Source organism: Heloderma suspectum, chromosome 1 (genome assembly GCF_057233095.1).
Source record: "Heloderma suspectum isolate Gila_16-S chromosome 1, 16-S_ref, whole genome shotgun sequence".
Lineage (NCBI taxonomy): Eukaryota > Metazoa > Chordata > Lepidosauria > Squamata > Helodermatidae > Heloderma > Heloderma suspectum.
Genome location: NC_139458.1, coordinates 261,858,706 through 261,872,439, shown reverse-complemented (window position 1 = coordinate 261,872,439; position 13,734 = coordinate 261,858,706). Strand labels below are relative to the sequence as shown.

Sequence of the window (13,734 nt, the reverse complement as noted above, 5' to 3'; positions counted from 1 at the left end):
TCATTGGCTCCGGCATACCCGAAAGCGCCGTCTGATTGGCCTTTTCTCTAGTTCGACTCTATCATCCTAGCTCTAGTAGAGAAACAAGCCGTTTGACGCCTATTGATCTAATAGCGAGGGGCCGTAGAGCTATGAAAAATAGAGCACATATCTTTAACTTCCGGTACTTATTGAAAGCGACCGTCAGTCCGTAGACTTGCTTTAAAAAACAAAACATCCCCTTTATCGCTATTCATCAAATCTCCTTATAGACGGAGACCGCATATCTATGGTGCAAACCCTAGAGATGCTGCCAAAGCACTGGCGTTCAGTTTAGGGTTGAACGAATGTCTGGGGCGCCCCGCGGTGGAAACGGCAACAGCACGCCCCGTTTAGAAGAAGGCGGGAGGGCCGAGGGCGTGGGAGTAGTTTGGGGATAACAACGGCTTCCGGGCGCACAAAAGATGACTTCCGGCATAGGAAAGCGACGTCAGCTTCCAAGATGGCGGCTTTCCCGGCCGAGCCGCTCCTCAGGTGCGAGTTGTCAACTCGTCCGCCTCCCCTTCCTCCAATCCCGGCGCGGTTCGCCCGCTGCTTCCCACGGGCGGGAGGCCGAGCTGAGCAGCGCCCGATATTCCTATGGGCTCGTCCTTCGTTTCCTTCCCGGTTTTTTAGATCCAACCTGGCCCTTCCTTCCCCGTTGTGGCTTTCTGGAGCTCCCCTTTCCTCCCTCAGATCGTGTGCCTGTGCCCATTATTTAAATCCGCGCAGTTTTGGGCATTGCCCGTTTCGAAGACTTGCCCGCCCTTCTGGTAGGTGAAGACTTTTCCTTCACGGAAATGAGGGGCTGTCAAGCTTCGGGTTGAGTTTCTCTTCTAGCCCTCCAAATTGGTGGAGGTGGGAGAGATCCGGGCCAAGTGCAATCAAAATATTCCTTAATGGAGGCAAAATACTGGTCTAAGTGTGCCTGGCAGCTCCATTCTCTCCCCTTTTCCTTCTTCCCTCCGTTCCCGTGTGTATTTGGTAGATGATGATGACGTTCTCCTTCCGTCTGACATACAATTGGATTGGGATGGATCAGGGAGCTTCTTTCTGCCCATTGAAAGCAATAGCTTGTAATCAAGTCTAAAGTAATGGTCAGACTGGTGTCCAAATCTGGACTGTCGGTCCAACTGTGTGGCTACCTTTGAGCCACTTATAGTTGTGAGTGATGCTTCAGACTCAGTCACCCTTAGTGTTGTAACTTTTTCGTGAAATTCCCTCACAAAGTTTTAGAATGAATACAGAAAACTGCCTTATAAGAAATCAGACCAATGGTCCATCTGGATTGGTGACAACTACCTAGGGTTTCAGACAAAAATATTTTTCCAGTCCTACCTGGAGATATCAGGTATTGAACCTAGGACCTTCTGCGTACAAAGTATGTGGTTTACCACTGAGCTACAACCCTTCCTAAGTACATATGAAAGATGTATACTTACTATACAGCTAACCCCTTCAGCTGTATATGGATTATATACTATAATAGGTAGCAGTGGCTGAATGTGTGGGACCGGATCTACAGTTCTGGGCTGGCCTTGGTAGCTAGTTATTGCCACTGATACTTCCCTTCCTCCACCTCGAGGTGTGTGTGTCTCATCTTTGCTTCACGCTGCAATTTAGTGGTAGGAAGATTTCTCACTGCTTCTGAGTGCCTCTAAAGTCCAGTGTTAGATCAGAGACAAATCCCCACCTGAGTTCCAGGACTGGGGGCATATCCCTGGAATTGCACCAAACTCTGGAGACACTAAAAAGCACTGAGACATCTCACTACTTCCAAGTGTTTCCAAAGCTCAGCATGAGGTCAAAAATGAGCTCCTGCAAATAACTCATTTTGTGTTGGAGCAAGTATTTGCCAGATTAAAAAAATATATAGATGCCACTGGCAACCTGGTGAGTACATTTCTTGACTTCTGTGTGGCAAACTTAAGATAGTATGGGTAGTTAGTGCTATGTATTATTTTTTTTATTAAACCCAGGAGTGCCTATCATAGAGCTGACTTCTGTAAAAGTGTGCAAGCTTTTGAGTCACAAGAGTTTCAGGAAGTGAATACAAAGTTACTTGATAAAGTAGTATGTATCATAAAGTTCTAATTTTGCTACTTCAGAGAGTGATTGCGTTACTAATTGAAACGCATTTAGCATTTTAAAGTCATGTTGCACTGATTGAACCAACTAATGTCATCATATGGACTCTGATTTTTATTTTATTGTTACACTAATAATGTGTGTGTTTGCCACTGTCTGTTATGGCAAGGAAGTCTGGATGATTTAATGAAATCAAGTTTCATTAACTTGATCTTCTGGAACCAGTTTTGTCACTTAATGGGGGAGGAGTGAGAGCAGTGGACTCAATCTTTTCAATTATTTTCTTAGTGGAAGATGGCCTCTGTTTGCTAGATGGTGGCTATGTAGCCTGGAGCTCAGCAGTATAGTTAGGTTTGCCATAACAGATGTTTGAAGTAATTACATATTTTAATATGCAGACAAACACTTCAAGCATTGGTTCTCTTTGCCGGGTGACTTAATACAGTTTCTGGCTTTCAGAATTGTTAGTCTACTTCAGCTTTCCCCCCTCTTGTTTCAGATTGCTGTACTCATTGGTTATCCCTGCATTGATACTAAGTGGAGTTTTATGTCTCTGTTTGTTGATGCTGCTGTGTGGTTTACGGCTCTGGCTCCAGCAAAGGAAAAATCAGCTAATTCCACCAGGGCAAGATGGGAAAAGACCATATGTGGTTGCATTTTTTCATCCATATTGCAATGCAGGTGGTGGAGGGGAGCGAGTGTTATGGTGTGCTCTACGAGCACTACAGAAAAAGTAAGTACATATTTCAAGTTTTTATAGTGATGTTTGTTTGCACTACCCTCTTTCTGGAAGCTCTTAATGAAAATGACAATGGTTTGGTAAAATGGTACCCTTCAACTAAAACCACTGTTTCCCCATGCTATCATTATTGGTTTATTTTCTTACATTTGTGTTACATCTTGTACCTGCTGTTCTTAAGATGAGTGGTAAAAATTAGTTGCCCACAAATCAGTTACAAGTCTGCATATGTATTTGTGTGCAGCTTGTTATTTTTGATGTGGTTTATTTTCATAATATAAAATTAAGCTGATTTGGAGATTATGTTAATCAAAGAGTGCTGGTTTATGAAGAAAATATAGTGTAGAATGTGTAGAAAATGTCTGGTTCCTGTGGTGCCCTGTAGTCAGTGTAATTCAGGTCCAAGAATATATTTTGAACTGATATGTTCATACTTGTTTCCTAATAGAGTGGAAAGTGCAAGGAAATAAACTTCTTCCTTATAGACTCTGTTTTGCTTGTTCAAATACAGTTATTTACATCTTGGTCTCCAAGATCATAATCTAGGTAGGTGAGTTAAGCATGTCCAACATTTTCATGTGCCCGGCAGTCTCCTATCTCACACTGCAAAGTTTCTCAAATCCCTGAGTTTCAAAAGCAGTTTCCCATGAAGTACTGTTTGCTACCGCAAGTGGGTTTCTTACAGTGCAATCCAATACATATTGGCTCACAAGTATACCCCATTTGGGACTTACTCCCAAGTGAGTGTGCATAGGATTGCAGTGTAAGGCTTCAGTCCTAAAGTACACTTACTAAGGAGAGAGCCACATTGAGGTCAGAAGGACTTCTAAATAAACATGCTTAGAGTTGCACTTTTAAGTCTTAAATGTTGCTTAGAATAGAAGGTTAGAATGCAGTCATAAAGGACTGATGCTGTTTAGACAGAGGGCTCCAAGACTGGAGCTATACGCCTATCCAAAGCCCTGCTGGCAAGAGCCAGGCAGAGCAGGTGGAATGACAGAGGTGTTTTCACCTCCCATTCCACCTTGGAAGCATTTTCAGCAAGACAGGCCTCTCAGCCCACCTAGCTGATTTACCTGGCTGTAAATCAATGAATCCATGTTTCTCCTCCCCTTCCACTGTCCCATCCACTTTCCTCCTTGCCTGGCTCTGCTGAAGCTGCAAAGTGACTACAGAAGAGAAGCTACTGCAGAGCTTTCCACAGCAGCTGGGAGAGAAAGGGAAATTCCTGCTCTGGTTCTCCTCTGCCCCCCTGAGGTCATAGCTGTGTCTTTGGCCTCGGGGCGGGGGAGGGGATCCTCACAATCTTATGGTCCCCGGGATGCCCTCTTACAGACCACAGGATTGGATTTTAGTTATGCAATTTGTGTCAAGGTATCCAGGTCAGATTTAACATATTTTATGAGTTATATTTAGTAAACAAAGCTATGAAAATATGCCATGGTACTTTTACGTACTCTATAATCTCAAAACATTTTTCCAGTAGCCAAAAGTTTTTGAACTGAAATTCTTGATCAGGACAAACATTCCAAACTACAAGTATTTTGATATAATTAATATGCATATTTAAGGTATGGTCAGTAGGGGCTAACTTTACTGTTTATTTACTTGTACATTTTGCATTGATCTTTTGCTGTGAACTTTTTGTGGAGATTCCGCCAAGTTGATGGTGAGAGCATTGGGGATGGCTAGTAAGCCCAATTAGCCCAATTTCATGGAGCCATTTAAAATTGACCAAAAGGCTGAAAGAGAAACATGGGGGTTGCACATGAATGAAATATTTTGATAGGAAAAGGCCTGAATAAACTAATTTTATTTTCCAGGTACAAAGATGCCTCCTATGTTGTTTATACTGGTGATATTAATGCTACAGCTGAAAATATACTTGAACAGGCTTACCAACGATTCAACATCAGATTAAATCAACCTGTGAAGTTTGTGTTTTTGAGTCGGCGCTACCTGGTGGAAGCTTCCCTTTATCCACATTTCACTCTGCTGGGCCAGAGCCTAGGATCTATGTTTCTTGGCTGGGAAGCTCTTATGAAATGTGTTCCTGATGTATATATTGACTCTATGGGTTATGCCTTCACACTTCCTCTCTTTAAATATTTAGGAGGTTGTCAGATAGGCTGTTATGTTCACTATCCTACAATCAGCACTGACATGCTTTCTATAGTTAGGAATCAGAATGCTCAATTTAATAATGCAGCCATCATCACAAAAATTCCCCTGCTAAGCAAATTTAAACTTGCCTATTATTATCTTTTTGCTTCTATATATGGGTTAGTTGGTTCTTGCAGTGATATTGTCATGGTTAATTCTTCATGGACTCTCAATCACATCCTATCCCTTTGGCGGTGCAGTGACCGCACAAACATTGTGTATCCACCTTGTGATGTTCAGGCCTTTCTGGATATTCCGCTATGTCAGGAGAAGAGCATGGTAGAACAAACAATTGTTTCTGTAAGCCAGTTTAGGCCAGAGAAAGACCACTCTTTGCAGATCAGAGCCTTTGCTAAACTGTTGGAAAAGACTGCAGGGCAGCAGCTTTTGCCCAAACTCATTCTGATAGGGGGCTGTCGTAACCAAGAAGATGACCAGCGTGTAAATGGACTTAAAAAGCTCTGTCAAGAGTTGGGCATTGAAAAAAGGGTGGAATTCAAAGTTAACATTCCATTTGAAGAGCTAAAGAAGTATCTGGCAGATGCAACCATTGGACTTCACACTATGTGGAATGAACACTTTGGCATTGGTGAGTATTTTTCCACATAACCTTGTTGAGCTATATGTGACTTGTGGTTTCTAGTGTTGGTTTCTAGTGTTGAAAGTGATGGCCAATTATGGAGACTTCCATAATTGGAACTTTCAAATTAAAAGAGTGTTGTATTGGTACTCTCTATTCTCCCATCAAACTGGTACAGTGATTAATTACTCTCATATTGTACGTACTTGCTTACAACCACCCAATGCAGTTGTAATGCACCCCAACCTGGTGCCCTCCAGATGTTATAAACTACAACTTTCAGAATTCCTGACCATTGGCCCTGCTGGCCAGGGCTGAGGGGAGTTGACGTCCAAAACATCTCGAGGACACCAAGTTGGGGAAGGCTGACCTAATTTGTTCATGGTCGTGTTTACAAAGGACCCAATCTAGTCTAATCTCTGATATACAGCACATCATACCCTAAAAAGTATTCCCTGCCACAATGCCTGACCAATGTCTTGCAAAGTAATCTCAGTGGAAAGAGATTCTGTGAGGTCCTTCGGCTGCTTGTTCCAGTGCTGAACCTCCACAGTTATTTAGGTTAACTATTGGGGAGTACTCATCTCCTCCTAGTTTACAATCACTGCGTTTTCTTGTATTCTTGTCCTATTCTTCATGAAAGGGAAAAACAGTTGCTCTCCCCTCCACTCTAGATTCCTTAAATAGTTGAGAACTGTCTATATATTCCATTGTAATTGGCTGGAACTATGACAAGAAGTAGGTGTACGTTTTGGAATGGCCTGCCTTTCGATACAAAAAGAACCCATCTCTGGCTGTTTTCCTTAAGGCGGGCATGGGGAACCTCTTTCAGGCACGAGGGCCAGTTTCAGTTTTGGAGTGGCGGGCAGGGCTGGAGGCAAAAGGGGTGGGACCAAAAATACCAGCACATTTTAGCTGAAAGCTCTTCCTGCCAGTAATGAAGCTTTAGGAGAGGCATTTCAACCTTTTAGAATGGGGAAAAGACTGCACAAAAGCCGGGAAAACACTAAAAGATTGGTGGTTGGGGGAAAGAGGGTGGGGCCCCGCAACACCTGAGGTCCAAATTAGGAGCCCAAGGAGGCCAGATTTGGCCCCAGGCCTGAGATTCCTCAACCCTGCCTTAAGGGTTATAATACTTTTTACTTCATGAGGCCTGTGGTTGATTTAGCGCGCAATCCTATGGGGATAGGTAGCCGCCTCCAAACTCAGAGGTGACTGCCTATCCAGTGCAGGGCAGGAGAAGCACGGAGGGGATTGTTCCCTCCGCGCTTCTCCTGCCCTTCATTTGCGGCTAGACAGCCGATTTCAGCTGTCTAGCTGTGGGAAGGCAGGGCGGGGGAGAAGGCTGCCGGAGGACACAGAGCATGTGTCATGCCAGCATTTCTGCCTTCCCCACCCTGGAATGTCCTGTTTTGTCCACTCCACGCTCCCATACGGAGCACGGGCCTGTTCCGTGATGCCTGTGAGGCAGCACAGAAGGGGTGGAAGGTCAGTTCCCAGAAAACCACATATCCTATGGCTGTTTAGCCTGCTCCCTCCATTTTTGAGCAATTTTTCTATTTGCTGTTTTGTCCTGTGATTTTCTTATTGTGGTGTTTTCAAGTACTATATTGTGATTTAGATTGCTGGAAAAGTGGCCTATATATATATTTTAAATATTTTTAAATATTAAAAATTCCAAGATAAATTACATGATCCTTTCAGTCTGTCATAGAATTTGTATTCTAGCCCTCTTCATCATCTTTGCATATTTTCTCTAAATCCTTTCTGTTTGATCAGTTCTACAAATCACAGCTGAATGAGAATGTTGACTTGGTGTCCAAATGTGGGCTCTTACTAATGCTGATAAAGAATAGTACTTCTAGTCTTGGAAACCCTGCCGTTCAATGAGTTGGCATTAGCCTGCTCAGCTTATCCATTATAACCCTTAAATCCTTCCCCAGAGTTCTGTTCTCTAGCCAGTGATACCTGTGTTCTTCACTGTGTGAATGCTTCAGATTTTGGATCCTTTTTTTGATACCCAGTTTAAAACCATGAGTCTGTTCCCTAAAACATTTGCAACATTATCCTTCTAGTTTTGTATTACCTGTAAATCTGACCTTTACTGTTCTCTACCCCTCCTTCATAATGAAGATATTGGATGGGTTCCTCAGTTTACTCCTGCCAGTGGGAGTATTTCTTGAGTAGGATTCTGTTCAGGATGCTCTGGCCAGTGGGAAAGGAGAATAAAGAATACATGTCTCAAAGCATGTGTACCTCAGGCATTTCTTTCTCTTAAAAAAAATGACTGCTCGTGTGTGTGTGTGTGTGTGTGTTAGTTACAGGAGACCACCATGCCAAGAAGCCCATATTACATAGAATTGTGTGCACCAATAGTAACTAACTGAAGTTTTTGCATATTCCTGTGACACAGAATTAAAATAAGTGAGAGGTTACATCACTGTAGTATAGACATTCAGAGTTGTTCTTCTTGAAAAGCCACTTTTGCTGAATAATTCATTAGGGCCCAGTTAGCTGTAACACATAGTTTTAAGTTAATCAAATTAATGAGCCTTATTGCCAAGACAAATGTTTACGAGCAGGTTTGGGGGCTTCAGTTTCTCTTCTAATATGTTGAATACTTACTAAAATATGCCACTTTGCTTTTGCAAGCTCCACATATCCTAGTACAACAGAATGTAATACAACAATTTCCATTTTCTATTTTATGTCAAACTAAGTAGGAAAAGCACATATATGTAACGAGCAGCCAGCAAAGAACATTAAAGGCCCCCTTTTGTTAGAAAACTAAAAATCCCAGCTTTCACTTAAACCAAGAAGTGTACGTCTACCCTTTTTGTTGTAGAGAGGAATCCCAAAGTCATTGTTTTTAACTGTGATTTTCAATACCTAGCTCAAGTTTTCTATACTGAAAGGGTAACTATTTTTGAAGTGACAAATGTCCACCAATGAAAATTTAGCATATTTACTCCCCAAAAAAGTCACACCGCTGGTTAACTATGCAAACTTTTGCTTCCTAATATTTTTCATTTAACATTCGGGGCCAAATAAGTGGTCTACTCTATTAAACACTGAAGCCAGATGGTCAATTTTTTAAAATTGGATACAAGACAGTTAAAGACTAGCAGGTAAGAGACAATCGCTCCCAGAAACCTGTGAAAATTGAATATGCTAATGTGATGTGAGAGAACTACTAGTGAGTTGCAAGAAATTAAAGGCATCTGGGCCGGGGTCCTTCCCACCAGTCTCCTATATGGATAGGTACTTTGGCTTTGTGACTGCAGGGGCAGTAATTGATCCAATTACAGCCAGTGCAGAGACATGCCAAAATGTCCAATTTTTGGAAATTATGAACTCCTGGTCATGACTCCTTCCAGTTTGCACAGGTATAAGAGTGATGTGTCGCTCCTTTTTGAATTCACAATAATACTGTTCCTCAGTACACAGAAGACTGGGAAACACTGACATAAGAATCTGAGTTAATCTAGAATCTGCATTATTTCTGTTTGCATTCTTTTTCTCTAGTAGATGTTGGTCCATGAAAAAGTTATCTATTTTGTGCATTTTATGTTATTGAGCATACGTGCCCCCCTCTTAGACTGAGCAGATGTAACATCTTGTGTTTGAAGTGCTAACATTTAAATTTCACTGAGTTGGATCTTAAAGTGTCCTTCTGTGAGTGGGAGGGTCTTTAATTCAGTAGAGCTGGGCTGGGGTACATTTTTTGGCACAAATTGGCTCCAGGCAAACATGGGGATTGCTCCATGCCAGCAGTGGAAGGGTCCACAGCCTAGAGTGGGCAGAGCCACCCCACTGTTAGCATGCGGTCCTCACCCACAGACACACCGGACTGGCCTCTCTCGCCCCTTGCCAGGGGTAAACCAAGTAGACTGAACTGGCAGCTCAAGGAGCACTCCTTCAGGCAGCAGCTAAGTCAGGAGCTATTCTCTAGCTCCCTCCCCCTTTTCCAAGTGGCGGTTGCAGTGAAGGCCTTTGAGGACAGATGGGGAGGCTTGGTGGGACAGATTTGGCCCTCGCACCGGGGGTTCCCCATCCCCATTTAGAGCCTCTCACTAAAAGGAGGAGGGGAATGAAGGAATATTTTTGTCAATTCCCCTTCCTATACTGTTCTGGGGGGCTCCTCACTCTGCTGGAGCAGATTTTCAGGGGTGCAGGGGGGCACCCTCTACACCCCAAAAATCAGCTTCCCCTCCCTTCTGTAATCAGGAGCAGCCTTTCCATGAATGGAAGTCTCCCCATACAATCTTAGGATCCCACTCATTGTGTTTTTCCTCATACTTTTAAAATTGTTGTAGACATTAAAATCCTTAGCCATGAAGGACTGAGAGAACTGTATTTAATTGTTTTATGTCTCTTATAGGAATTGTTGAATGTATGGCAGCTGGCACAATTATCCTTGCTCACAATTCTGGAGGCCCAAAACTGGACATTGTGGTGCCCTATGAAGGAAATATTACTGGCTTTCTAGCAGAACATGAAGATAGTTATGCGGACACCATGGCTTATATCTTTTCTTTGTCTCCTGCAAAAAGGCTAGAGATCAGGCAAAACGCTCGTCAGTCTGTGAAGAGATTTGCTGATCAAGAATTTGAGGAAACATTTCTATTATCTGTAGAGCAGCTATTTAAATAAAATCTTTTGTATATAGGTATCTGGACATGCTTGAATTATGGTACTATACTTGTATATTTTTCTAATTTAATATTTCTGTTGTACAGTAAAGAGTATGTTAATTATGAGACTTACTTAGATGTGGGGTTCAGGATAATGTGACAGAGCATGCTTTCACCCCAAATTCATAGTTTGTGTAGCAAAAGTACATGCAAAATCAGATGTGAAATGCTTAAAGACTCGGCAGTCTTGCCGAAGAATAAATTATATGGCAAAATATCCAGCTGTTCAGCTTGCTCTTGTGTAAAGCTAGATGGAGCTTGAGTTTTCCAAAGTTTTTTTTAATGGCATCAAGGCTTGACAGTTTCAGGGTAGAGACATACCACCCTCTATACAGAAAGCTAGCATGTATAAGCACAAACATAAGCTTATAGCCTAGCTTCTCCCTAACATCTAGTTCTATATGCAAGGAGTTTTTTTTATGACTGAGCATTCAACCATTTGAGCCCCACCTGCAGTGTGTAGTAGTACGGCCTAGATATAGGTTTATCACCTCAGTGAGAACCAGACCTATGTTACTGAAGTTAAATCTGTTAAAAGTATTGCCATCGGAATATGGCACAAGCAGGTTTGTAGTGAGCGTAGGCTTATACCAGCCTTCCACATGCCACTACAGGTATAACAAAAGTAAGGGCAGGTTGGGCGTATTCCTTGCACCATTTGGCAATCCACAATTGCGCATTTATCAGAAGGTCCTTGGAAGTAAGCAAGGGGAAACAGACAAACCAGAGATGAGCTCTGTCTTTAGGGAATGCCACCACGCTATGTTGCAAGATCTCTAGCCAGCTGAGTAAGAGAAAGATGGACAGAGTACTTACATCCCATGCTGGGCAAGACCCCCTTGTTAAGCTGCTTTGGTTTGCAAAAATCTTATACAGACTCCTATGTTTCCAGCTCTAAGTAATGTTGTAATGAAAAACAATATGAAACAAACTACAGAGATGAACTGAAAAGTTTCAGTGTAAAGATAGGGGTTCTTGAGAGATAAGTAATGTTAAATGGTTAATTAACCTGAACAGCCTTACACCACAGAACTATGTTTTTTCAAGTACCAAGAATTCTGCACCTCTTATTAACTACTTAATAGTGGATGATAACCCCACAAAGAAGTACCCATTTCCTAAAATCTTTGCTGTTAAAATGGATACCACTACTTGCCATTAATTCTTACAGAACTATTATTCAGGAATGTTAACTGATTGCACCTTCCTGTTTGTCTCCAGTCATGTTACTATTGTCTTCCAAACTTTCATTGGGTTTTCTAAGTTTACTATTAATTATACTTTCTTTTTTCAGTTGGTCTGTGTCTGCTGATTGAACTGGAGTGTTTAAAATCTCCTCTTCTAGAGAGGTTATCACTTTTTCCAGGGATTCTACCAGCTCATCCCTCAATTCATCTTCAGATTCTTCAAAATTTCTGTATAGTTAACAGGAAAAAATGGATATTCAATGTTGTTGGTGTTCTTACCAACGTATCAAAATGTTCAATTCTAAAATTGGTTAAGATGTCAATTAAAATTATTTTGAAAATCTGGGGGTTGGTTCATGTTATGTGATGACCCACACACAATTGCCTTTTGAGGGTGCAGAGTCCCCACCAGATTCACGACTTGGGCAGGATTGTCTGAAAGAGCTATTTGTTTAAACAGATATCTTTGTAAGTCCATTAAACAAACAACTAGGGATAATGTCAGCATGGCTTTCCCAATTCCTATGATGGCAGTGGCAAACTTTCTTGATCTGCTGCCATAATAGGAAAACTGGAGTGATACATGACCAATGTGGTGTCACCTGTTCACACAAATTGCATCTCCAAGCAATTCCAGCCGGTCCATGAATCTAATGGTAGGCATGTGGGCTCTTGGAGATCTCATGGGAGGCCACTGCATGTATGAACCAGCTAAGATCAATATGAACGTTTCTCTGTTCATGTTTAAATGCCAGTTCATGCAACCAACTTTGCTGAGATTGAGAGTTGAGCAGACTTTTGCAAAATTTAGTATGTTGTGATACTGTTCAGTAATTGCTTCACCCAGCTTGCTAACTCGACTTATATTAACTGTATCATCAGTTAAACCTCTGTTTACTGATGCTGTTTACCACATGCAAATTAAACTGTATCCCAGTAGTAGCATTTGGACTAGTCTTTTGTCTAGATGTACTTCACTAGTCAATTGGTGTGGATGCTGATGCTCCCCATCCTAAGCATTTGTAGATTTGCCACAAGTCTTAAGGTTGGGGGTGTTAATAGCTCAAAAATACTGTTGCTGAAAAGAAGCAAACAGAAGATAGATTCATTGCAATTACTTACGTGTCATCATCATCAGATCTTGGATCAAGTCTGTCTTCATCCACTTCAATAGCAGAACCTACTTCTGAATCAGCTTCATCGGCTTTTGGAGCTGATGGGATTACTGGCGCTTCTGAAATATTTTAGTTGCTTTTAATGTGATTTTTATGTTAGCCACCTTAAACATCAAGGAGTATACATTAAAAAAAATTTATCTAGAGCAGGGTGGACAGTGTGTGGCCATTTGGTTTAGTTAGTGCTATGCTCCTTCCAAACACATGAAGGCTGCTTCCAGGTTCACAATGGAACTAGGCTAATCTTGTATAAGGGCACTCATTTTGAGTGTTTGTGTAAGCTGGTGCCTCTGTGTGGGTTGGTAGACATGTGGCCTTCATAGTTAGCCTGATAGGCAGGGTTGGCCCTGTGCTCAGACTACCATTCTGACCACTGGAATTGAGCTTTGTCAAGTGGCACTTTGATTAGCAGAGTTTTAAAAATCTCAAAAGATTTCCAAGGCACATTAAAAAAACAACCCAAATATGGCCACACAGCCATGAGAAAAAAATCCACTCTTAGATACTGTCAGTTCTAGGGCAGTTCAACTTTTCCTTTCATTTGTGCATTTGTTGTACAGAGGTGCACTGATAATAGTTGCACTAAATAGAACTCTCAGAAGTGACTATTAAGTAGCAAATATGCAAGAAGCAACTTACTGAGCTCTTCGGCTTGGCACAAAGTGTCACCTGAGCATTCTGCTGCTGCTAACATGTTCATCAGCGTCCCAGGTGACTCTTGGCTCCATTTTTTCCTATTTTCAGGGAATTCTGAAGGCATCATGATTACCTGGCCCACTGAGAAATAGGATACATTAGCTCACTGTACAGTGGCAAGATAGTAATTTCACCTCCCAGCAGCAGGAACATTCTTCATTTTGCAGCCCCTCTTTTCTCTCACTTTTCTTGGTCCTGCAATAATTATCCGTCACGAAAGGTACATTCATTTCCTCACTCTTCTTGCTCAGGCAGTAGGAACAAGGAATATGTTTTTTGAAGACAAAATTTTGAAAGTGTAGGAAAGCAACAGTTTAAAATGTTTCTTTACTAAGACAAAACAAGTCCTAGAGGCCATTGGGGGACCAGGTCATGACCAGGGGTTCAGGAGCGA

The 13,734-nt window shown here is 41.9% G+C and overlaps 2 protein-coding genes across 5 annotated transcripts in view; one reads left to right on the top strand and one right to left on the bottom strand.

The window, feature by feature from the left end:
- The first annotated feature begins 455 nt into the window (after positions 1-455).
- Positions 456-10,499, top strand: ALG11 (ALG11 alpha-1,2-mannosyltransferase). 4 transcript variants are annotated; one of them, XM_084826447.1, is made up of 5 exons: positions 456-513; positions 1,249-1,369; positions 2,606-2,839; positions 4,669-5,597; positions 9,970-10,499. In XM_084826447.1, exons 3-5 carry the CDS (start codon positions 2,670-2,672, stop codon positions 10,239-10,241), a joined length of 1,371 nt encoding a protein of 456 aa, XP_084682573.1. In that variant the 5' UTR covers positions 456-513; positions 1,249-1,369; positions 2,606-2,669; the 3' UTR covers positions 10,242-10,499. The 4 variants fall into 4 exon arrangements, with proteins under 4 accessions (XP_084682573.1, XP_084682571.1, XP_084682574.1 ...); XM_084826445.1 differs by lacking the exon at positions 1,249-1,369; XM_084826448.1 differs by lacking the exon at positions 1,249-1,369 and having other exon boundaries at positions 456-791.
- An 835-nt stretch (positions 10,500-11,334) lies between these two features.
- Positions 11,335-13,734, bottom strand: part of LOC146359042 (serine/threonine-protein kinase Nek5-like) — a 30,205-nt gene continuing 27,805 nt past the window's right edge. Inside the window, exons 21-23 of the mRNA XM_084826442.1 lie at positions 13,284-13,421; positions 12,592-12,703; positions 11,335-11,697 (exon numbers count right to left, since the gene is read on the bottom strand). Coding sequence (XP_084682568.1) covers positions 11,472-11,697; positions 12,592-12,703; positions 13,284-13,421 — 476 coding nt within the window. The 3' untranslated portion in view covers positions 11,335-11,471. The remainder of the gene's footprint in view (positions 11,698-12,591; positions 12,704-13,283; positions 13,422-13,734) is intronic.